This window comes from Delphinapterus leucas, chromosome 14 (genome assembly GCF_059928025.1).
Source record: "Delphinapterus leucas isolate spDelLeu-1000000601 "Yukka" chromosome 14, BTC_Dleu_Yukka2, whole genome shotgun sequence".
Lineage (NCBI taxonomy): Eukaryota > Metazoa > Chordata > Mammalia > Artiodactyla > Monodontidae > Delphinapterus > Delphinapterus leucas.
The window spans coordinates 50,606,808-50,631,736 of record NC_143142.1 but is presented as its reverse complement, the minus strand read 5'-3'; the positions used below and the strand labels follow the sequence as shown (position 1 = coordinate 50,631,736).

Here is a 24,929-nt window from a genome sequence, read left to right as displayed (position 1 = left end):
CCCCCTTCCCCTTTGGTAACCATAAGTTTGTTTTCTATGTCTGTGAGTCTATTTCTCTTTTGTAAATAAGCTCATTTGTATCATTATTTAGATTCCACCCATAAGCAATACCATATGGTATTTTTCCTTGATTTACTTAGTATGATAATCTCTAGGTCCATCCATGTTGCTGCAAATGGCATTACCTCATTCTTTTTTATGGCTGAGTAATATTCCATTGTGTATATATATATATATATATATATATATATATATATATACCATATCTTTATCCATTCAGCTGTTGATGGAAACATACGTTGCTTCCATGTCTTGGCTACTGTAAACAGCACTGCTATGAACAATGGGGTGCACATATCTTTTTGAATTAGAGTTTTTGTCTTTTCCAGATATATGCCCAGGAGTGGGATTGCTGGATCATACAGTAACTCTATTTTTAGGTTTTTAAGGAACCTCTACACTGTTCTCCATAGTGGCTACACCAATTTACATTTCTCCCAACACACTGTAGGAGGAGGGTTCCCTTTTCTCCACACCCTCTCCAGCATTTATTGTTTGTAGACTTTTTGATAATGGTCATTCTGACCTGTGTGAGGAGAAACCTCATTGTAGTTTTGATTTGCATTTCTCCAATAATTAGCGATGTTGAGCATCTTTTCATGTGCCTGGTGGCCATCTGTATGTCTAGGATGATGGAATTTTTAATCAAATTAATAAAGCAGTGAGATAAGAAAAACATAATATCTACCTCCTGCACTGCATTTTAATTTCCAGCACTTTACTTTTTATACTGAGGCTCCTTTTGAGAAGCAACACTAACTGCATTGTCCAAAATTAGCCAGGGGGGATGAGGTCATGATGAACTCTGGGAAGAATGCAGAAACTAGTCACTTGAGAAGTCTGATAGGGAAAAGGCCAAGGGTGCAGTTCAGGGAATGGGTAAGTCCTGCCTTACACCTAGTGCTTAGGGTCCCCATCCCCTATGACCTTTACCCCAATGGCACTTTCTTTAAAATGTCCATTCTCAAAGCTAAAACACAAGTGATATGTCTTTGAAATTCAAGAAAACAAAAGCTTATTTGGTAACACTAAGGGAAACACAGAAATGAGATAGCATCTGTGTGATAGCTTCAACCCATACCTTAACTGCACATCTTTTAAAGCTCAAACTGATTCTTTAACAGTACTACAGTTCCCACAGGCGGCTTCGGAAAAGGTTGTCATCATTTGAGATTCTACCTGGGGCTAACAGGCCACTGGTAGGACATGGTGACCCCAGGCTGACGCAGCGCACGAGAGGGCGAGGGGCGAGTCCCGCTCTCCAGAGCCAGACTCCTCGCGCAGACACCCTCCCCGAAGCGGACAGGACAGCACACCCGGTCTCCACACTCCGGAGCAGCGTCTACAGTCCGCCCCAAGAACACCCAGCATATTTGGCCCCAGAAGCACACGGGGTCGGGCGTATGGCCACTTCTCTTACCTGAGGGTCATAGAGCACCACGGAACAGGACGTGCCGAAGGCCAGAAGTCCTCCGGGCCCGGAGGTCCAGCTCAGGGCTCCCCGCACCCGGTTCGGGCAGCAAAACACGTGAGAGGTCTCCAGCACAGGTGCCACCATGTTGCTGCCTGGTCAACGGCCGAAGGCTGGGCACGCACTTCCGCCCTCGGAGCGGAACTGCTCGGCCGCCGCGTCTCCCGCTGGCGTTATCCGCACCGCGTTTCCAAGGCGGCCGGGGGCGACCCCACCCACCTCCCCTGCCAGTGGTCCTCAGTGCCCGGTTGCCTCTACCAGCGCCTGTCTCCTGGATCTTGGCCCAGGGCACAAGCACGGCCTCCGTCCCAGGAGGGAAGACCCGACCGGAACAGCTCAGGACCCTCTAGAAAGACCCGGGGCTCGTGTGCCAGGGCGGCGGTAGGAGCGTTCCACTGCCCCTCACGGCCGGGCTCCCAGCAGCATACGGGGCTGGCTCGGTGGGGAGCCTTGGCGAGAGTGTCGCCGGCCTCAGAGAGGCGAGGGCGCAGAGGGGCTCGAGGAAAGAGCCCCCGACTGATCTCGGCGCTCAGAGATCACCCGGACCGCGTCTCCGCCCCCTCCCGCCCTTGCGAGCCCCGCGGATCCGGCAAACCGGCGGACGCGCGGATCCGCTTGCCGGGGACGGGGTGGAGCCGCACTGCGCATGCCCCGCAGTCATGGCCGACGGGGGCGGTGGTTCTCGGCGGCGCGCTACAAGCGGCGGTAATTAGTAATTGTCCTCCTCCCGGGAGGCTACGGCGCGTTGGGCGCTGCTTCCCGGTGTCTGCGCGGCGGTACCCCGACCGAGGGGCAGCCGGGCCGATGAGACCGCCGCTTCTCCGTGCCGTGTAGAGGTTTTTAGGGAGAGAAGCACGGGCCGGTTCCGAGCCCTCCGGACCGCCGGCGGGAACTGAAGCGGCGCGCGGGACCGGGCCGTGGGACGGCGAGGCCGCGGAGAGGTGAGTCCCGCAGGTCCGGGAGAGGCGGGCGGAGAGGGGTACCCCGCGGGCCGGCAAGGCCACACTTCCATTTGGGCTTCCCATCCCGCAGATGGGCTTCGGGGTCCAACGCGGTAAGGAAGCGGTTTGTCCTGTTGATCTCATTTTCGAAAAAGGTACTGTCGTGTTTAAAAATAGCCCTTAGAAACAGTTTTGTGCCCTCTTTCCCGTTTTCTCCACTCACCCGTTTCTCCAGGCCCTTTTCTTCTGCTTTCTTTTCTCCAACACCCGCGGACTTGCGGGGCCCGGGACCGCCCTAATCATCCTTCGTGGAGCAAGGCACGGAGCTGCCCTTGAGCCATTCGTCTGTGTTGTCCCCACGTATCTCGCTCCTCTCCTCTCTTCTGCGAATGATTTCTTAATGGTTCTCTTCTGCCTATTAAAACTTCAGGCCCCAAGGATTGTTCTTTCAGGAGTCTAGCCCCGCGTTAGTGCGTACTTCCATTTTCCACAGTATGATAAGCGGCAGTTGTGCAGTGCTGCTGACAGTGTTTGGAGCACTTCCACATACATCCATTCATGTGGTTTTCTCAGTCACCCTATAAAATGGGTATTACCAGTGGGTCCAAGGAAGAACAGCTGAAAGTGGTAGAGCTAGGTTGCCTCTCTCGCCCTTGCTGTCTCACTCCAGAGTCCGACATCTAAGTCTTTCACTGGAGGCAGATGAATTTAGTCATGATCACTACCCATCATTGGTGCTGGACATCTGCTGGCTGGGTCCTGAGATATTAGCCTATACGCTTATCTGGATTATACCTTGCTCTCCTTAACTGAATTCAGTGCTTAACTGGATTCCTAACTCCTCTTTGGAGCATAGGCCTTTGGTTCCAAACACTATTGTATGGATGAGTAATAGTCTGACAAAATTTTCACTGGTTCATAGCAATATAAGAGCAACATAGTTTTTATGAAGTTTAATTTACTTAAAAACTGCAGTCATTCAAAAGAATGTGATACCTTTATATGTACTGACATGGAAAGATGTCATTTGTTGAGGGGAAAAAAAAAAGATCCCATTTGTGCGGTTAGGACACACATCTGCCTGAGTATGCATGAGGGAGTCACAAGAAACTGGCAGAATTGGGTGCCCTTGAAGAGTGGGATTTCAGGAGAGAAGCCTCAAAGTGATTTGCATATAGTTTAAGAAAAAAATTTTAAATGCGACTTACTCTGAGATTGCCATTTCTGCTTTTTTTTTGATGTTGAAAGATTGTTCTGTGAATTGATGGTGGTGGTGGTGGAGGTAGTTAGTCGGGTTTTCTTTTGTTTTAAATCGTTGTTCGAAGCAATAAGGAGTTGCCGGTGTGGCTGTGGTCACCTGGACCCCTCCAGTCTCTGAATTACTGTTGCATTTACAGTGCTAAGTACGGAGTCTTAGCACTCAGCTGTTTTCCAGTTGTTTCCCATGCTTTAGCAATGCAGGGGTAGAGCCTAGGACTCCAGTTCTTTTTTTCTTTTGTTTTACTACACTGATCACACTAGACCATGCTCTGTAAAACTTGGTTATTTGATTAGACATCGGTTTTCAGCATAGGATTTCTTAATTCAAATTGTTTTGGAAGTGAAGGCAAGGATTTTTTTTTCTGTCTTCTTTAGGAAGGTGCAATGGCGAGGAATTTATCAGTGATCTTGATCCTGACCTTCGTTCTGTCAGTCACACATCCCCTTCATGAAGTAGGACCAGCCACTGCTTTCCCTCAGACCACTGAGAAACTTACTCCGAATTGGGAATCTGGCATTAACGTTGACTTGGCAGTTACCACGCGCCAGCATCACCTGCAGCAGCTTTTCCATCGCTATGGAGAAAACGATTCCTTGTCAATTGAAGGGTTCAGAAAATTGCTTCAGAATATAGGCATAGATAAGGTTAAGAGAATCCATATACACCATGACCATGAGCATCACTCTGACCATGAGCATCACTCTCACCATAATCATGCTGCTTCCAGTAAAAATCGAAAAGCTCTTTGCCCAGACCATGACTCTGATAGCTCAAGTAAAGAGCCTAGAAACAGCCAGGGCAAAGGACCTCATCGATCAGAACATGCCAGTGGTAGAAAGAATGTTTTAATCAAGGATGGTGCTGGTGCTAGTGAAGTGACCTCAACTGTGTATAATGCTGTCTCTGAAGGAACTCACTTTCTAGAGACCATAGAAACTCCAAAACATGGAAGACTTCTCCCCAAAGGTGTGAGCAGTTCCACTCTACCCAGTGTCACAGAAAAGAGCTGGGCGACCTGGCTGGCTAGTAGGAAAACAAATGAATCTGTGAGTGAGCCCAGAAATGGCTTTATGTATTCCAGAAGCACAAGTGAAAATACTCAGGAGGTAAGATGAGTGCTGTTCATTATTTTAATCAATATTCCTGCTTGTCTGTCCTGTCATTGCCATTCTATCTCAGTTGTAAGGAGTTTAAAATAAAAATAAACTGGTGAGTTCATTGAAAGGGGAATTTCTACTCTCTCAGCAAGGCACTTAGCTCAAAGTGTCCCTACTATGTTGTAAACATCCCTGGTACAAAACTTGGGGGGGGGGAAGTTCTTTGGTAAGAATAGTGCTGCCTGCTGAAAGCACTTTCTAATATAGAGTTTAAAGTAAGTGTAGAAAAAAGATAGCAAAATTATTTTTGGAGAAAACCTTTAAAGGAGAATCCCATTAATTAAAACACAGAAACCGGAAGGTCAAAAGAGCAGGAGTTAGAATCCCTGTTTTAGGAAAAGGTGTGGTTGGAAGGGCTGAAGAGTGCGGGAAGAGCAGCTTCGCCTCCTTGGCAGAGGGATCACAGTGACCTGTGGAGTGACTGGCAAAGCAGCGATATGCTGGACACGTGAGAAGTCTGGGCAGTGACCTTCTGAGTTCATGTGTTTTTTCCTAGACTAGACTTCCAGACTGTACACAATTTGCTTTGGCTGAGAGATGTCAACAAGGAGTTAGTTGGTATACATTAATAGGCAAAACTTAAGTACTTCATTCAAACCGTCACATGATTTACTAATTCTGGGATAATCCTACTAATGGTCATTCCCGTAGCGACACTAGTGATAAAGTTTGTTCTGAGTAGTATTGGCCAAGATTTGTGGGAGTTTAAAGTAACTTTATAGAAGATGAGAAACAGGTGCTACCACCAGTTTTTTTGGAGAGAAGGGAGAGCTTACATTCCCCAGAGATTCTCTTCAAACTAAGCTTGTCATCTAATTAAACGTTTGAAACAACAGCCTGCTGGTACAGGTTTATTTTATTAACCAGCCTTGTCTTCCGCAAGAGTAATCGACATAATTTAATATTCTCTTGTTGTGGAGCATTACTTTGCCAAGTATGCAGACAGAACTGAGCTAAGTTTTGCAATTACAGTTGTTGCTAGAAGAGTGACATGTCTTGAGCTTGTTTAGACCAGGTAGGGTAGCGTTAGTACTAAAACAACGTATTTCTCAATCTCTAGTGAACCTGTCTTGAAATTAAAGCTCATTTCCTTAATAGATTTATACAATGAGTTAACAGGCTTGTGAATGTCCGTTTATCCTCAAGTTTTTTCCACTTGAGGCTTTCTCCCAAGGTGACTAGTGATGTGACTGCTTCTCCCAAGAAGAAATAGGTGGAAGAGATGGGAGATCACCACTGTGATGTAATATCTCCAGGTAGCTTGAGGCAAGTTCCAAAGTACTTAAAACTAAAGTTGATTTTGATTTACCTTAACTTAAATAAAAAAGTAGGTACCTTCAGTAGGAAAAGGGTGTTGTGTCATCAAACAGCCTTTTTGGATACTCTAATGGGAGTACCTTTTGGTGATTTCATTGTTTCCTTTTCTTCAGTGTTTCAATGCATCAAAGCTGCTTACATCTCATGGCATGGGCATCCAGGTTCCACTGAATGCCACCGAGTTCAACTATCTCTGCCCAGCCATCATCAATCAGATTGATACTAGATCATGTCTGATTCATACAACGAGTGAAAAGAAAGCTGAAATCCCTCCAAAGACGTATTCTTTACAAATAGGTAAAATTGCCTTTTTTGTGTAAAAATCATTTCCAATAGATACATTTATGTTGTACTTTTCCTTATATTTACATCAACCTATTCATTTTTCAGCGTAATTCCAAATATATCATCTTAATTGTTCTCTGCCTTGAATGTGAAGAAAGCAAGTGTGTTAGCCTTACCCTTAAAACAAACAAACAAAAACGAGAAAATAAAATTTAGATCATAACTTGTCTGAGGTCCTCCCACAGGATATGTCAGGGCCATTCAAAATTTGGGATCTTTATATGTTGTCATACTGTTTGGAGGATGGTCAGAGTTAATCTCTGCTGTTTAGGAGCCTAATTCTCGTACATTCTTATTAATAGATGAAATCAGGATATGCTCTGCTATAGTGTAAGTTGCATTGCTCAGAAACTATAATGAAGAATTAATTGCTTTGTTCACTGAGGAAATTATTGAATTCCCAGTTTCCTTTTCTTACTCCTTTCTTCCCTGCTTCTTTCCTTCCTTCCTTCCTTTCCTAACTTTTTCCTCTTCTCTCTCATAATTTAGCTGTTATGGGAGTCTGAAAGCTCAGTTCCCAAGTGAGCTAGAGTTCATCCTTGGTAACCGTGTCTTCCCCTCCCTTCACCCCTAGCTGAAGAATTTTCCACTAGGTTTATGCCCTTTACCTGGAGGGTTCAGTCACATTGTTCATTTGATCAAATTTCTTGGTTATTACTCTGTTACCACAGTCCTATTCCACTGAGTTTGTATTTCTTTAGCTCCCCTGCTTTTAATTTGTCTTAAGCTGCTCCACAGTCTCTCTTTTAAAGGTTATCAATTGTGTTCTTTTTCCTTTCTCTGTTTTGTTTGACAGCCTGGGTTGGTGGCTTTATAGCCATTTCTGTCATCAGTTTCCTGTCTTTGCTGGGTGTTATCTTAGTGCCTCTCATGAATCGGGTGTTCTTCAAGTTTCTTCTGAGTTTCCTCGTGGCATTGGCTGTTGGGACACTGAGTGGTGATGCTTTTTTACACCTTCTTCCACATGTAAGTACAGTAATTTATCCCATTAGTGTATTTTACTATTCAACATTAAATATATGTGTGTGTGTGTCTATATGTGTGTGTGTGTGTGTACTTTTGGTTTGTGCTTTGTATTGATATGTATAAAAGGCTGGAAATTTGGTTTCTAGGAGCACGTGGGTGGGGCGTACCCTGTGACCCCCCCGTCTCACCTCTGTTAGTGTGTGCCACACCTGGTTCCCTCACACGCAGTGGCAGAAGTTCCTATTGCACTCAGCTGCAGGCCACTGGGGCAGTGCACCTGGATCTCGGGTACCTGCCAGGGCCCATTACCCAGACTGGGCTTCTTGTAAGCACACTGACGACTATGGTAGGGGCTTTTCAGCTGGGAGTATAAGCAGTAGACACTATATGCCTATTAAGTTTTGCAGTTCCCTCTTATTTGTGGCCATGGGAAAACATTGGAAATACCCACTACCTTATGTTATGAGGGTCATTGGGGAATGTGTCTGTCTTTACATTGAACAGATCCACTCTATTAAGTGCCATCGTACATTACATACCTTAAGCTGTAGATCGCTGCTGCTTGTTGGTCATTTTATTTTTAATATCCAAAACTTCCCCTCATTCCGAAGTATCACATTAATTGCCTAATTCTGAATAATTTCAAATTTGATGTTAATTATCTTAGCCAATTTTTCTGACGTGTGAAACTACTCAATTTATAAAATCCATATTATTTTGCCTTTAGTCTCATGCAAGTCATCACCATAGTCACAGCCATGAAGAACCAGCAATGGAAATAAAGAGAGGACCGCTTTTCAGCCATCTCTCTTCTCAAAACATAGAAGAAAGTACCTATTTTGATTCCACATGGAAAGGTCTGACAGCTCTGGGAGGCTTGTATTTCATGTTTCTTGTTGAACATGTCCTCACATTGATCAAGCAATTTAAAGATAAGAAGAAAAAGGTAAAAGTATTCTGAATACTTACTAGGCATTGGACATTTATTTAGAGCAGTACTTGAACTAAACTGGGCTTGTCCAGGGTGTATGATCTTCATTTGTGAGGGGGTTCAGTACCTTTTTGTTCCCAGAAGCATTCATGGAGAGCAGTTCTGTATCTTTATAACCCTGGAGTTCTCTATCTTCAGTACTCCTTCAAAGTCACAAGACCGTAAGAAAGGCAAGGGTAAATATCTATACAAATCACCAAACAAGGCACACACAGGGCCTTGAAGATGAGAAGCATCGTGATTATGGCATTGATGGTGCCAATGGTTTCACGGGTATATACTTATCCCGAAACTCGAGTTGTATACATTAAATATGTACAGCTTTTTATATGTCAATTATACCTCAATAAAGTGGCTTAAGAAAAAAGTATTATGGATTAACTTTTAAATTACTCATGGAGTAGCTGAATATTATGTTTTGTTTGAAAGACTATGTGACTTTCACATACTTGCCCTTTGCAAATTGCCACCAGAAGATAGTGTGAAGCTGAACAGTAGGCTATTTCTGGTAAAAGTATCTTTGGAGTTGCCTATGATTATCTGCCTCTTCCTATCTGATGTGACTGGGCAAATGAGTCAAAAGTCTGTCCTCATGGGGACTCTTAAAAATGACATGTACACATCTTGGATGTTTGTGTACTCATATACTGGTCATTTGATGTTGACCAAACTTTTCTTTGAGTTGGAGTTCTGTATGATCATTTTTTTTCTCTACAGCCATGCTGCTTCATCTAAATTTCCAATTTTGGTTTCTCTAAAATTGAGCAAGAGGTTACATACTTGTAAAGTTATTTTAAGTGTAGAATCTAGATTTTTGGAAATATAAAAAATTTCATACAGTGATTGCCTTATGTAATTTTTTTTGAATTTTATTTATTTTTCTTGTGCAGCACGTTCTCATTAGTTATCTGTTTTATACATATTAGTGTATATATGTCAGTCCCAATCTCCCAGTTCATCCCACCCCCCCGCACCCCCTCTTTCCCCCCTTGCTGTCCATATGTTTGTTCTCTACATCTGTGTCTCTATTTCTGCCTTGTTAACCAGTTCATCTGTACCATTTTTCTAGATTCCACATATATGCATTAATATATGAAATGGGTTTTTCTCTTTCTGACTTTCTTCACTCTGTATGAGAGTCTCTAGGTCCATCCACACCTATACAAGTGACCCAGTTTCGTTCAGTTTTGTGGCTGAGTAATATTCCATTGTATATATGTACCACATCTTCTTTATCCATTCATCTGTCGATGGGCATTTAGGTTGCTTCCATGACCTGGCTATTGTGAAGTGCTGCAGTGAACACTGGGGTGCGTGTGTCTTTTTGAATTGTGGTTTTCTCTGGGTATATGCCCAGGAGTCGGATTGCTGGGTCATATGGTAATTCTATCTTTAGTGCCTTATATAATTTAATAGTCTTTTTTTTTTTTTTAACAACTTGCCTTTGAATCTTTCAGAAGCCTTCAACTTAAGTTTTCATGGAAGTAACTATTCTCACCATCATTTCATAGTTTGAGTAATATGTAATTAAATTGTGCAATTGCAAGAACAGGTATAGCTGGCATGAAGAGGCTTGAAAACCAACATAGTTGATTCTTGCTGAGCATAGAGCTCACGTTGGGAATCAAGTGCATGTGTGAAGAGAAGAGTGGCCTCCTCCATCCTGTGAATATTTGCCCATATGGATTCTACATTCACTAAAATCTCAAATTGCAAATTTTGAACCTTTACTGAACCTCAATTTACAGGAAAGAAGTGAAATAACAATAGCTTAATCGTTCTTAATCCAGGAAGTCATCTTCTATGTTCCTGTTGTCCCTCTTGCTTCACTTGGATGGGTTTGAGACTATATCCATACTTCTTTGCATTCTCTGGGATTATTCTTACCTTAAAAAGAAAAAAAAAAAAAAGATCATTTTTTAGGTTTTTTTTGGGGGAGGGGTTGTTTGTGTTTATTTGTGTTACTGTGTTTCTATTTCAAATGCCATAATTTAGCATTCTAATTTCAATTTACTTTTCAAGTTTTACCTAAAGATTGCTTTATATTCATCTGACACTCTAACATGGGACTCTAAGAGGTAGGCTCTCTGTTGTCTAATACAGAACAGTATTTTTTAGACTCTTAAATTAATAATCATTTGTGAATTGTGAAATAAATCTTGTGTCATGACCAATGTTTTTAAATGTAACCGTGATATTACAGTATATTCCATATATTACTGTGTTTATTACATACATTACTGTGAACTGTAGTCAAAGAAGTTTGATAATCTCTGTTCTAAAATAGTTTCTACTAGAATGTAAGATCTTAAGAGCCAGGACCTCTCTGTCTTCTTTACTGCTGTATCTCCAGTGCCTAGAATAGTGTCTGGCACGTAATAGATGATTGGTAAATATTTGTTACATGTATAAGAAACATTAAATGGCAAGTAAGCATAATTTCTAGACAAAGACTTCCCACAGGAGTTTTGCAAACATTACATGTTCTCTTCCTTTTTATTTTTTTAAAATTTTTATTTATTATTATTTTTTTATATTTTTATTTTATTTTATTTATTTTTTTATACAGCAGGTTCTTATTAGTCATCAATTTTATATACGTCAGTGTATACATGTCAATCCCAATCGTCCAATTCAGCACACCACCATCCCTACGCCCCCGCGGCTTTCCCCCCTTGGTGTCCATACGTTTGTTCTCTACATCTATGTCTCAAATTCTGTCCTGCAGACTGGTTCATCTGTACCATTTCTCTAGGTTCCACATACATGCGTTAATATACGATATTTGTTTTTCTCTTTCTGACTTACTTCACTCTGTATGACAGTCTCTAGATCCATCCATGTCTCAACAAATGACTCAATTTCATTCCTTTTTATGGCTGAGTAATATTCCATTGTATATATGTACCACAACTTCTTTATCCATTCGTCTGTTGATGGGCATTGCTGTTGCTTCCATGACCTGGCTATTGTAAATACTGCTGCAATGAACATTGGGGTGCATGTGTCTTTTTGAATTATGGTTTTCTCTGGGTATATGCCCAGTAGTGGGATTGCTAGATCATATGGTAATTCTATTTTTAGTTTTTTAAGGAACCTGCATACTGTTCTCCATAGTGGCTGTATCAATTTATATTCCCACCAACAGTGCAAGAGGGTTCCCTTTTCTCCACACCCTCTCCAGCATTTGTTGTTTGTAGATTTTATGATGATGCCCATTCTAACTGGTGTGAGGTGATACCTCATTGTAGTTTTGATTTGCATTTCTCTAATAATTAGTGATGTTGATCAGCTTTTCATGTGCTTCTTGGCCATGTGTATGTCTTCTTTGGAGAAAGAAGACATACTGCACGAGCTGTCTATATATTTTGGAGATTAATCCTTTGTCCATTGATTCATTTGCAAATATTTTCTCCCATTCTGAGGGTTGTCTTTTTGTCTTGTTTATGGTTTCCTTTGCTATGCAAAAGCTTTGAAGTTTCATTAGGTCCCATTCGTTTATTTTTGTTTTTATTTCCATTACTCTAGGAGGTGGATCAAAAGAGATCTTGCTGTGATTAATGTCAAAGACTGTTCCTCCTATGTTTTCCTCTAAGAGTTTTATAGTGTCCAGTCGTACATTTAGGTCTCAAATCCATTTTGGGTTTATTTTTGTGTATGGTGTTAGGGAGTGTTCTAAATTCATTCTTTTACATGTAGCTGTCCAGTTTTCCCAGCACCATTTATTGAAGAGACTGTCTTTTCTCCATTGTATATCCTTGCCTCCTTTGTCATAGATTAGTTGAGCATAGGTGCGTGGGTTTATCTCTGGGCTTTCTGTCTTGTTCCATTGATCTATGTTTCTGTTTTTATGCCAGTACCATATTGTCTTGCTTACTGTAGTTCTGTAGTATAGTCTGAAGTCGGGGAGTCTGATTCCTCCAGCTCCGTTTTTTGCCCTCAAGACTACTTTGGCTATTCGGGGTCTTTTGTGTATCCATACAAATTTTAAGATTATTTGTTCTAGTTCCGTAAAAAATGCCACTGGTAATTTGATAGGGATTGCTTTGAATCCATAGATAGCTTTGGGTAGTATAGTCATTTTCACAGTATTGATTCTTCCAATCCAAGAACATGGTACATCTCTCCATCTGTTGGTATCATCTTTAATTTCCTTCATCAGTGTCTTATAGTTTTCTGCATGCAGGTCTTTTGTCTCCCTAGGTAGGTGTATTCCTAGGTATTTTATTCTTTTTGTTGCAATGGTAAATGGGAGTGTTTCCTTAGTTTCACTTTCAGATTTTTCATCATTAATGTATAGGAATGCAAGAGATTTCTGCGCATTAATTTTGTATCCTGCAACTTTTCCAAATTCATTGATTAGCTCTAGTAGTTTCCTGGTGGCATCTTTAGGATCCTCTATGTATAGTATCATGTCATCTGCAAACAGTGACAGTTTTACTTCTTCTTTTCCAATTTGGATTCCTTTTATTTCTTTTTCTTTTCTGATTGCCATGGCTAGGACTTCCAAAGCTATGTTGAATAATAGTGGTGAGAGTGGACATCCTTGTCTTGTTCCTGATCTTAGAGGAAATGCTTTCAGTTTTTCACCATTGAGAATGATGTTTGCTGTGGGTTTGTCATATATGGCCTTTATTATGTTGAGGTAGTTTCCCTCTATGCCCACTATATGAAGAGTTTTTAACATAAATGGATGTTGAATTTTGTCAAAAGCTTTTTCTGCATCTATTGAAATGATCATATGGTTTTTATTCTTCATTTTGTTAATATGGTATATCACATTGATTGATTTGAGTGTACTGAAGAATCCTTGCATCCCTGGGATAAATTCCACTTGATCATGGTGTATGGTCCTTTTAATGTGTTGTTGGATTCTGTTTGCTTGTATTTTGTTGGGATATTTGCATCTATACTCATCAGTGATATTGGTCTTTAATTTTCTTTTTTTGTAGTATGTTTGTCTGGTTTTGGTGTCAGGGTGATGGTGGCCTCATAGAATGAGTTTAGGAGTGTTCCTTCCTTCACAATTTTTTGGAGGAGTTTGAGAAGACTGGGTGTTAGCTCTTCTCTAAATGTTTGATAGAATTCACCTGTGAAGCCATCTGGTCCTGGACTTTCGTTTGTTGGAAGATTTTTAATCGCAGTTTCAATTTCATTACTTGTGATTGGTCTGTTCATATTTTCTATTTCTTCCTGGTTCAGTCTTGGAAGGTTATACCTTTGTAGGAATTTGTCCATTTCTTCCAGGTTGTCCATTTTATTGGCATAGAGCTGCTTATAGTAGTCTCTTAGGATGCTTTGTATTTCTGCGGTGTCTGTTTTAACTTCTCCTTTTTCATTTCTAATTTTGTTGATTTGAGTCCTCTCCCTCTGTTTCTTCATGAGCCTGGCTAATGGTTTATCAATTTTGTTTATCTTCTCAAAGAACCAGCTTTTAGTTTTATTGATCTTTGCTATTGTTTTCTTTGTTTCTATTTCATTTATTTCTGCTCTGATCTTTATGAATTCTTTCCTTCTGCTAACTTTGGGTTTAGTTTGTTCTTCTTTCTCTAGTTCCTTTAGGTGTAAGGTTAGATTGTTTATTTGAGATTTTTCTTGTTTCTTGAGGTAGGCTTGTATAGCTATAAACTTGCCTCTTAGAACTGCTTTTGCTGCATCCCATAGGTTTTGGATCATCGTGTTTTCATTGTCATTTGTCTCTAGGCATTTTTTGATTTCCTCTTTGATGTTTTCAGTAATCTCTTGGTTATTTAGTAACGTATTGTTTAGCCTCCATGTGTTTGTGTTTTTTATGTTTTTTTCCCTGTAGTTCATTTCTAATCTCATAGTGTTGCGGTCAGAAAAGATGCTTGATATAATTTCAGTTTTCTTAAGTTTACTGAGGCTTGATTTGTGACCCAAGATGTGATCTATCCTGGAGAATGTTCCGTGCGCACTTGAGAAGAAAGTGTAATCTGCTGTTTTTGGATGGAATGTCCTATAAATATCAATTAAATCTATCTGGTCTGTTGTGTCATTTAAAGCTTCTGTTTCCTTATTTATTTTCATTTTGGATGATCTGTCCATTGGTGTAAGTGAGGTGTTAAAGCCCCCCACTATTATTGTGTTACTGTCGATTTCCTCTTTTATAGCTGTTAGTATTTGCCTTATGTGTTGAGGTGCTCCTATGTTGGGTGCATATGTATTTATAATTGTTATATCTTCTCCTTGGATTGATCCCTTGATCATTATGTAGTGTCCTTCCTTGTCTCTTGTAACATTATTTTAAAGTCTATTTTATCTGATATGAGTATTGCTACTCCAGCTTTCTTTTGATTTCCATTTGCATGGAATATCTTTTTCCATCCCCTCACTTTCAGTCTGTATGTGTCCCTAGGTCTGAAGTGGGTCTCTTGTAGACAGCATATATATATGGGTCTTGTTTTTGTATCCATTCAGCAAGCCTGTGTCTTTTGGTTGGAGCATTTAATCCATTCACATTTAAGGTAATTATCGATATGTATGTTCCTATGACCATTTCCTTAATTGTTTTGGGTTTGTTTTTTTAGGTCCTTTTCTTCTCTTGTGTTTCCCACTTAGAGGAGTTCCTTTAGCGTTTGTTGTAGAGCTGGTTTGGTGGTGTTGAATTCTTTTAGCTTTTGCTTGTCTGTAAAGCTTTTGATTTCTCCATCGAATCTGAATGAGATCCTTGCTGGGTAGAATAATCTTGGTTGTAGGTTCTTCCCTTTCATCACTTTAAGTATATCATGCCACTCCCTTCTGGCTTGTAGACTTTCTGCTGAGAAATCAGCTGTTAACCTTACGGGAGTTCCCTTATATGTTATTTGTCATTTTTCCCTTGCTGCTTTCAATAATTTTTCTTTGTCTTTAATTTTTGCCAATTTGATTACTGTGTGTCTCGGCATGTTTCTCCTTGGGTCCCTGTATGGGACTCACTGCACTTCCTGGACTTGGGTGGCTATTTCCTTTCCCATGTTAGGGAAGTTTTTGACTATAATATCTTCAAATATTTTCTTGGGTCCTTTCTCTCTCTCTTCTTCTGGGACCCCTATAATGCAAATGTTGTTGCATTTAATGTTGTCCCAGAGGTCTCTTAAGCTGTCTTCATTTCTTTACATTCTTTTTTCTTTATTCTGTTCTGTAGCAGTGAATTCCACCATTCTGTCTTCCGGGTCACTTATCCGTTCTTCTACCTCAGTTATTCTGCTATTGATTCCTTCTAGTGTAGTTTTCATTTCAGTTATTGTATTGTTCATCTCTGTTTGTTTGTTCTTTAATTCTTCTAGGTCTTTGTTAAACATTTCTTGTGTCTTCTCGATCTTTTCCTCCATTCCTTTTCCGAGGTCCTGGATCATCTTCACTATCATTATTCTGAATTCTTTTTCTGGAAGGTTGCCTATCTCCACTTCATTTAGTTGGTTTTCTGTGGTTTTATCTTGTTCCTTCATCTGGTACATAGCCCTCTGCCTTTTTATCTGGTCTATCTTTCTCTGAATGTGGTTTTCGTTCCACAGGCTGCAGGATTGTAGTTCTTCTTGCTTCTGCTGTCTGCACTCTGGTGGATGAGTCTATCTAAGAGGCTTGTGGAAGTTTCTTGATGGGAGGGAGTGGTTGTGGGTAGAGCTGAGTGTTGCTTGGGTGGGCAGAGCTCAGTAAAACTTTAATCTGCTTGTCTGCTGATGGGTGGGGCTGGGTTTCCTCCCTGTTGGTTGTTTGGCCTGAGGCAACCCAACACTGGAGCCTACCTGGGCTCTTTGGTGGGACTAATGACAGACTCTGGGAGGGTTCACGCCAAGGAGTACTTCCCAGAACTTCTGCTGCCAGTGTCCTTGTCGCCACGGTGAGCCACAGCCACTGCCCGCCTCTGCAGGAGACCCTCCAACACTAGCAGGTAGGTGTGGTTCAGTCTTCCCTGGGGTCACTGCTCCTTCCCCTGGCTCCGGATACACACACTACTTTGTGTGTGCCCTCCAAGAGTGGAGTCCTTGTTTTCCCCAGTCCTTTCCCCAGCCCTTGCAATCAAATCCCACTAGCCTTCAAAGTCTGATTCTCTAGGAATTCCTCCTCCTGTTGCCGGACCCCCAGGTTGGGAAGCCTGATGGGCTCAGAACCTTCACTCCAGTTGGTGGACCTCTGTGGTATAAGTGTTCTCCAGTCTGTGAGTCACCCACCCAGCAGTTATGGGATTTGATTTTACTGTGATTGGGCCCCTCCTACCGTCTCATTGTGGCTTCTCCGTTGTCTTTGGATGTGGGGTATCTTTTTGGTGAGTTCCAGTGTCTTCCTGTCAGTGGTTGTCCAGCAGCTAGTTGTGATTCTGGTGTTCTCGCAAGAGGGAGTGAGAGCACGTCCTTCTACTCCACCATCTTGGTTCCTCCCCTATTCCTTTTTAGAAAATATTTAGTTTCTCTTTTCAAGGGCATCCAGATCTTAGTGTTATTTACATAACAGCTTTTAATCTCATTTGGTTCTCTCAAAAAGAAAAAAACTACTTGTTATATGGCAAGTATTCAGAGCTCTTCAGACCCATAACAGAAAATGTTACCTACGAGTTCCCTTAAGACATCCATCCTGCACCCCTGGAAAATTCTATATGTCATAGTTTTAGGTTACCTTCCATATATGTCGATCTGAAATCTCTACATTCAGATTAGGGTTAAATCACATACTTGGTGTAGTTAGATGGTTATAATAGTTCCATGTCAAACTTTCTTTCTACTGGATTCTCAGGTTTCTTGCTCATGCTGGAAACCAGAGAATCATCTCTGTCTCCCTCATCCTTATATCCAACCTAGTTTTATTAGATGTATCCAGAAATGTAATTTTTCATTTCTCTCCATCTTCCTTACTGTCATCCTGGTCCACGCCAGACTTACATGGGTGATAGCAGTTGCCTCCTAACTGGCCTGTCTACATTATTCTGTTGTCCTAACGCAGAGGAGAGCAGGCAGAGGGATTTGTTTAAATGTTTGTTATATGCTCTCATATATATATGCTCTCATAGCACTGTGTATTTTTCCTTTGTAAAATATATCAAAAATTTCAATCAAAGAATTGTATAATCATTACCTGTGTAAAGCCTCCCTCCCTGTGGGTGATAAGCTTCCTTGGGAACAAGGACTATGTGTATCTTGTTTTACGACATATTGATATATTGCCGCCATTCAGCGTAGGGAACATTACAGGCTCTTAATACTTAGGGAATGAAAGAATTGCTTAAAAAGTCTACGTTCTACAGATAATCATTGGCAAACAAATAAAGTATCAACTAAAGTAATTTAAAATATCATGAATTCACTTATTTTCACAAATATTTAAGTACTTTCTCTGTGTTTGAGGCATTTTGCTAGAGGTAGGTATAAAGATTTGTCTGTGCTTGCCTTTAAAAACTTTTATAACCTAGAAAGGTACAGATATTTTATATACTGTTAGAGCTAGAATGAAATCTCAGGTATGGTGATGATTAAGTCATATTCAAAAGATACTGCAAATAAGAAATCTATTATTTTTGTGACAGTTTTCATTATCTTGAATATTCTATGTAAGTAGTAATAAACAGGCACCATTGTTCAAACAGTGACCTTTATTCTTGGGCTCTGAGATATGGACAGTATCTCAAGTATGGTATTCAGTTGGTTAAAAAACCTAGTGATAAATTCAAGGCTAACTAATAGAGATTTGTTTAAAAAGACAAAAGCTTGTTAATGGTGTTTTACTATACGAAAAGTATTTTAGTTTCATAACAAATACATATCGATATCACGGTATAGTTTTAATTTATAAAAAGTATGGAAAGTATGGGGTTTCAGTGCCCAAAAGAGGCACTGGAGGAAACTAAGCAGTTGGTTAGCAGATCACTAAATTCCTGGAGAACGTGCCTCTAGCTGGTTCTAAATCAATGGCCTGAGGCAGAGCTCAGCTTTAATGTGTATATGAGTCACCTGGAGATCTAGTTAAAATCCCCATTCTAATCCATTAGGTCTGGGGTGTAGCCTGAGACTGTGCATTTATAAAAAGCTCCCAGGGGATGCAGTGCTGTTTGCATAAGACCAAATTTAGGCTGTGTGACCTAGGGGGACATTCAGAAAGACGAGTATGTAATTTTTCTTTCATACTACTGAAGCATTAATTCTTTACCTTTCTGAAGAGTTTATGCCTAAAACAAACTACTAGGTGCTATGCAAGTTAAGTACAGGCCCTGCCCTTAGATGGGGTTTATTCCATTAGAAGTCTGTTACTCTGCTGTCTTTTTCGATGAAATCTTTTGCTTAACTGTTTACCTAAAGATGTATGCATAAGCAAACTGCCTATTTTAAAGTATTGCTTTTCCTTGCTATTGTAGAATCAGAAAAAACCTGAAAATGATGATGATGTGGAGATTAAGAAGCAGTTGTCCCAGTATGAATCTCAACTGTCAACAAGTGAGGAGAAAGTAGACGCAGATGATCGTAAGTCCTTATAAATCTGAGAGCTGGAGGGAATTCAGTGCTCTGTGATTTGCAGGCAACCTGGACTGTCTGGAAGAGGGGGAACCATATTCCAGCCCCACCCGCACCCCCTTTTTTTTTGGCTGCGCCACGTGGCTTATGGGATCTTAGTTCCCCGGCTAGGGATCGAACCTAGGCCCTAGCAGTGAAAGCACGGAGCCCTAACCACTGGACCGCCAGGGAATTCCTCCACCCCCCGCTCTTTTTTTTTAAACTCATACTTTCTTTTAATTGCCAGTGAGTTGGTTATTTCTATATATACTTACATCTCTTTTTTCTCTAATTTTTTATTTTGAGGTAAATTCAAACTTAAGAGAAAAGTTCCAAGAATAGTACAAAGAATTCCTGTACCCCTTTCTTATATTCCCCATTTATTTTACCTACATTTATCATTCTTTGTCTCTTTCTCTCTGTAGACATACATACACATTTTTTCCTAAAACATTTGAGAATAAGTTACAAACATGATGCTTCTTTACCTCAAAATACTTAAGTTTATGTTTCCTAAGAAAAAGGACATTCATTCCCTTGTAATCACAGTTCAGTGATCAAAATCAGGAAATTAAAGCTGATACAATGCCATTTTCTAGTCTATGGACCTTTTTCGTGTTTTTCCAATTGTCTTAATAATTTCTTTATACTCCCCTAACCCCTAAAAGGAAAAGAAATGATCCAGAGTACAATTCAGGATCAAATGTTGCATCTAATTTCCCCTCATTTTGGGTTTGTCTAATGTTTTCACATTAGGTTGATCAGTTTGGGCAGGAATACCACAAAGTGGTATTGCATCCTTTTCAGTGACATGGTGTGCCACCCGACATGATGCTCTCTGTCACACACAGGTGGTGTTAATTTTGATCACTTGGCTAACGTTGTGTCTACCATGTTTCTCCACTGTAAAGTTACTGTTTCCTGTAACTTGTTAGCTTGGCATTTCTTGTTGGACAGACTCAGTTAAAATTAAAATTTTAAACAAAACGCCTTACGACGACCTTCGAGGTCCTGCCCTGCCCTCCACTCTCCCCGATGGTTTGCCCTGTCCAGCCTCACTGGCCTCCTTTTAATCCTTTGAGCACACCAGGTCTGTCTCAGGGCCTGGCACTCACTGTTTCTTCAGTTCGGAGTACTCTTCTCCCGGGTCTTCATATAAATTCCCCCTATCATTCCAATCTCAACTCAGAGATCTTGTCCTCAGAGGTCTTCCCTGATCACCTGAATACAAAGGTCTCCCAGTCATTCTCCTTCATGTTACCCTGTTCTATTTTCTTCCCATGCCTTCCAAGATTACCTTATTTATACATGTATTTCTTTGTTAAGTGGCTATCTACCCACAGACAATAAGCTTCTCGAAGGCAGAGACTTCGTGCTGACGCACTTTGTCCCAGTATCTGGGCAGGTGCCTGGCCCAGAGCAGATACTCAATATATAGTTGCTGACTAAGGAGGAAGAAGAACTTTATTGTTGCTACCAAGTTATTTGTAAGATTTCCTGTCCACCCTTTATTTTCCAGCATGTTGCTTTTCTCTGAAGAGCAAGTGAATACTCTCATTCGTCTTCCTATATCTATTCTGTCTTCAACCTCTGTAATGGGCTCCAGTGAAATTTATAATGATGAGAGGAAACAGCTATTCTAGAATTGGGCTACAGTATCGGGAATGCTCCCAAGAAAGTTGATACCAGTGTATAAAAAAGAAAAAACAAAAACTTATTGTTGCAATTTATTTTACACAGATAGATAACAAATGTTTCTTGGTGATGATGGTATTTCAGATTCTTGTTTTTCCTTTTTTTTTTGACCATGCCGCGCGGCTTGCAGGGATCTTAGTTCGCCGACCAGGTATTGAACCCAGGCCCTCGGCAGTGAAAGCACCAAGTTCTAACCACTGGACTGCCAGGGAATTCCCCTGTTCTGTTTTTCCTTGAATTTTGAAAGAGAGGAACTCAGATGACAGAATTATGCATGTTTTTTATTTCCAATTTTCAGTATTTTTCTGGAATATTTTTCTTAAATATTTTAAATACCAAAAATGAAATATTTTTATAAAGTAAGTATGTGCTTCTTTTATAATTGGAAAAAAATCATCTTTAAAAACATAAGGAGGCAGAAGAAATTAAGGGAGGATCTGGGGGTAGTTACTGAAGGTTAACATTTAAAATTCATTCTTAGTACGTCAGATCATTTAACTACTGATGTTTTTCATCAACAATACTCTAATGTCTAGTTCTGCCAGGTCTGTGTGAGAGAGTTGCCATGCTTTAAGATCTTTTGTTGACTTTGTCAGTGGAGATGTTTGAAATTTGTCCATGCACATTAACAAAGCCATTTGACTTTGTCCCAATGTCCTTTATCTTTATACCTAGGACCTGAAGGCTATTTGCGAGCTGACTCACAAGAGCCCTCCCACTTTGATTCTCAACAGCCAGCAATCTTGGAAGAAGAGGAGGTCATGATAGCTCATGCTCATCCACAGGAAGTTTACAATGAATACGTACCCAGAGGGTGCAAGAATAAATGCCATTCGCATTTCCATGATACACTTGGCCAGTCAGATGACCTTGTTCACCACCATCATGACTACCATCATATTCTCCATCACCACCACCACCAAAACCACCACCCACACAGTCACAGTCAGCGCTACTCTCGGGAGGAGCTGAAGGATGCCGGCATTGCCACACTGGCATGGATGGTGATCATGGGGGACGGCCTGCACAATTTCAGCGATGGCCTAGCAATTGGTATATATCTACGTATCTGTCCCTTGTTGGTTGACTCTGAAAATGTCACATGAAAGTACCAGTCTTATTTTAACAAGGAATAGGTTGGTTTGATAAGGCTATTATTGACTTCTAAGATTATCAAACTGTTATTTCATTTTTGGCTGCTTTGACAATGAAGTACTTGATAAATGTTAGTTTAAGTGCTGGAAACTGTGCTTGGCCCTTTATCTAAATTGTGACTACCAAAAGTTGTTTTAATTTGCAGGCTCAGGCTCTAAGGTGTTTGGAGCACATGTGAGGATTTTTTTTTCCCCCCAATACATTTGAGCTCCCTTATCTGCAATATAAACAGTATTTATTAAAGTGAAATACTTCCATCATCTTTTCTTTTATGCTAAAGGAATCTTCATATATCTGATAAGTTTAATTACTAATCTCTACCGAAAGCAGAATTATAGTTTTTTTGCTATTAAATTGTTGTGCTACAATTGAGCTGTAATAGAAATACTTAAAAATTGTAGTAACTTAGTGCTGGGAGGAACCATGGAAATAAGTACAGATTAGGTAGCCAGGGCCTGGCAAGGTGAACCACTTGCCAAGGAGGCAGTGCTGTTTTGTAGCCCAGCCTGGCTCCCTGGGAGCTTGGTGCTCTTCCTTCTCTGCACTGTGCACAGCATAAGCGACAACGGAGGATGTGCGAACACTCAGACATGGTAGTCTAATTAGATAGTGAATTCCTCTGAGGCCAGGAAACGTATTTGTACTCTTGACTGCTGAGGGTTTTTTCCTAAACCTTTTAAATCAGTTTGTTTCATATTTTTAAGTAAGTGTTCTATGTGGTAGCAATTTACTTCTCAGGTTTGTATAAGATCATTTAATCACTCTAAGGCATAGTGGAACCTTCCCTTCTCAATTGTATCTGCTTGTGCTCCTTTGGGAAATTTAAATCTAATTGAATGTAATCTAACATTACTTATGGAGAAGGTACAGAGTGCAGTTGAGAAAGTTCTGTTTATTCACAACCAGAATATATTTTATTTCTTTTGTATTTCATTGTGTATGCTGTTAAGATTTTAAAAATACACACCCACAAAATAATGCAGTGATTTTTACACAGGTGCTGCTTTTACTGAAGGTTTATCGAGTGGTTTAAGTACTTCTGTTGCTGTGTTTTGTCATGAGTTGCCTCATGAATTAGGTAAGAGAACCCGACAAATGGTATTTTCCAGGTGGGTAAAGTGTCTTAGTGTCGTGTCCCTGGCTTTTGCTAATGATAGCTTCCGGCAAGCTTCCTCATTTATGCCTTCTCCTAAGTCTACTAACCTAGCCAGCTTTCTTTCTTACTGAGGACAAGTTTGTTTCCAGCCAGAATTCTAACCCTACGATTACAATTACACAATTGCCTGTGTGGGGTTGCCAGAGAGATACCTGAGTCCCCTCTCTTCTCCTCTTCCCCTACCAGATATCTTCCTATACCAGCATACTGGTGACATCAGTGATCGTTTTCTTCATATGCACAATATGAATAAGACCACAGGAATCTAAAGAATCATCTTCCATTAACAGACAGAAGTTGACAAAGAGTATTTCACTCACTAGAGCCAAAGAAATGAGAAGTTGATGAATAGTGTTTTGAATTCTTTTTCTCTGTCACTGGGACTTAAAACCTTCCCAGAGTTGTCCTGGTTCCCGGTTCGTGTCCTTGTTTTTCTTCATATAGATGCATATTCGCACACACCTGTAACGCCATTTTCACTTTTGTTCCTTGGCATGTGTTCTGCCATTTAGAAGGCCTCCTGTCTTCATGCTCCATGCTTGTAATCCTCAACATCTGGTCTGTGTTGTGCATTCTATTTTTATTTTTGTTTATTTATTTATTTTTGGCCACACCACATGGCTTGTGGGATCTTAGTTCCCCGACCAGGGTTCGAACCTGGGCCCCCTGCAGTGGAAACGCAGAGTCCTAACCACTGGACTGCCAGGGAATTCCCTATGTTCCACATTCTAGATCCTTCATGCGCCATGAAGCCTCTCTCAGCTATTCTCATCTTAATTTCTTTTTTTCTCCTTTTATAACCAGAACATTAGACTCTTTAGCTCTTAATTATATATTTCCTTAATCATTTGCTGATCATTTCATTTGTGTTCTCTACTCCCTCTTCCTCCTTGTAGCCAGTGAAAAGCTCCTTGAAGACAGTGCAAGAGCACAATAGTTGATACTTATTGACATTCATTGACAAAGTGGAAACCTTAAGAAATACTTTGGATAAAAGATATCTTAGTTTATAAAGCTGTTAGGGTGTTTACACTGATTAACACTGTTAACACTGAGTAATTCTTTTTTTTTTTTTTAAGTTAATTAATTGATTTTTCTGTCTGCCTTGGGTCTTTGTTGCTGTGCTCAGGCTTTCTCTAGTTGCAGCGAGCGGGGGCTACTCTTCGTTGTGGTGTGCGGTCTTCTCATTGCGGTGGCTTCTCTTGTTGTGGAGCACGGGCTCTAGGCACGCGGGCTTCAGTAGTTGCGGCACGCAGGCTCAGTAGTTGTGGTATGTGGGCTCAGTAGTTGCGGCTTGCAGGCTCTGGAGCACAGGCTCAGTAGTTGTGGCACATGGGCTTAGCTGCTCTGCATCATGTGGGATCTTCCCGGACCAGGGGTCAAACCCGTGTCCCTGCGTTGGCAGGCGGATTCTCAACCACTGCACCACCAGGGGAGCCCTGGAGAATTTCTTAAATCTGGAAAGTTTTTTGCATATGTGTCTTAAAAATGATTTTTTAATTACCTTATCTCCTTTTTTTGTTTTCTGTTAAAGGTGACTTTGCTGTTTTACTAAAGGCTGGCATGACTGTTAAGCAGGCTGTTCTTTATAATGCTCTGTCAGCCATGCTGGCATATCTTGGAATGGCAACAGGAATTTTCATTGGTCATTATGCTGAAAATGTTTCTATGTGGATATTTGCACTTACTGCGGGCTTATTCATGTATGTTGCTCTGGTTGATATGGTAAGTTTTTAAGAAGTCAGTAGAGAAAATGTTCAATGAAACCATTTTTAAAAGGGTTTAGATTAAATATCGTTGCAGTGAGAAGTGATTCTATGCTCGACAAAGTAGCATATAAACTATAAGTCCTTGATGGTTTTATCTTTTTGGATTGTTGCTCACAAGCACATCTTTGTCCTGCCTAATGTGTGTAAGGATACACAAAAGTATCTAC

The 24,929-nt window shown here is 40.7% G+C and overlaps 2 protein-coding genes across 5 annotated transcripts in view; one reads left to right on the top strand and one right to left on the bottom strand.

Annotated features, from left to right (window-relative positions):
- The window catches only part of ELP2 (elongator acetyltransferase complex subunit 2), a 48,892-nt gene extending 46,801 nt beyond the window's left edge, over positions 1 to 2,091 (bottom strand). Inside the window, exons 1-2 of one of the 4 annotated variants that reach the window (XM_089895083.1) lie at positions 1,481 to 1,565; positions 587 to 684 (exon numbers count right to left, since the gene is read on the bottom strand). In XM_089895083.1, the coding sequence (XP_089751209.1) occupies positions 587 to 676 (90 nt within the window). In that variant the 5' untranslated portion in view covers positions 677 to 684; positions 1,481 to 1,565. Of the gene's footprint in view, positions 1 to 586; positions 685 to 1,480 lie in introns of all 4 variants that reach the window. The other 3 variants (XM_089895084.1, XM_022586996.2, XM_022586995.2) reach the window with 3 other exon arrangements.
- Positions 2,092 to 2,358: 267 nt separating this feature from the next.
- The window catches only part of SLC39A6 (solute carrier family 39 member 6), a 39,462-nt gene continuing 16,891 nt past the window's right edge, over positions 2,359 to 24,929 (top strand). The window contains exons 1-9 of the mRNA XM_022586998.2: positions 2,359 to 2,472; positions 4,108 to 4,839; positions 6,321 to 6,504; positions 7,349 to 7,518; positions 8,246 to 8,464; positions 18,852 to 18,957; positions 21,358 to 21,735; positions 22,835 to 22,915; positions 24,528 to 24,718. Coding sequence (XP_022442706.1) covers positions 4,117 to 4,839; positions 6,321 to 6,504; positions 7,349 to 7,518; positions 8,246 to 8,464; positions 18,852 to 18,957; positions 21,358 to 21,735; positions 22,835 to 22,915; positions 24,528 to 24,718 — 2,052 coding nt within the window. The 5' untranslated portion in view covers positions 2,359 to 2,472; positions 4,108 to 4,116. The remainder of the gene's footprint in view (positions 2,473 to 4,107; positions 4,840 to 6,320; positions 6,505 to 7,348; positions 7,519 to 8,245; positions 8,465 to 18,851; positions 18,958 to 21,357; positions 21,736 to 22,834; positions 22,916 to 24,527; positions 24,719 to 24,929) is intronic.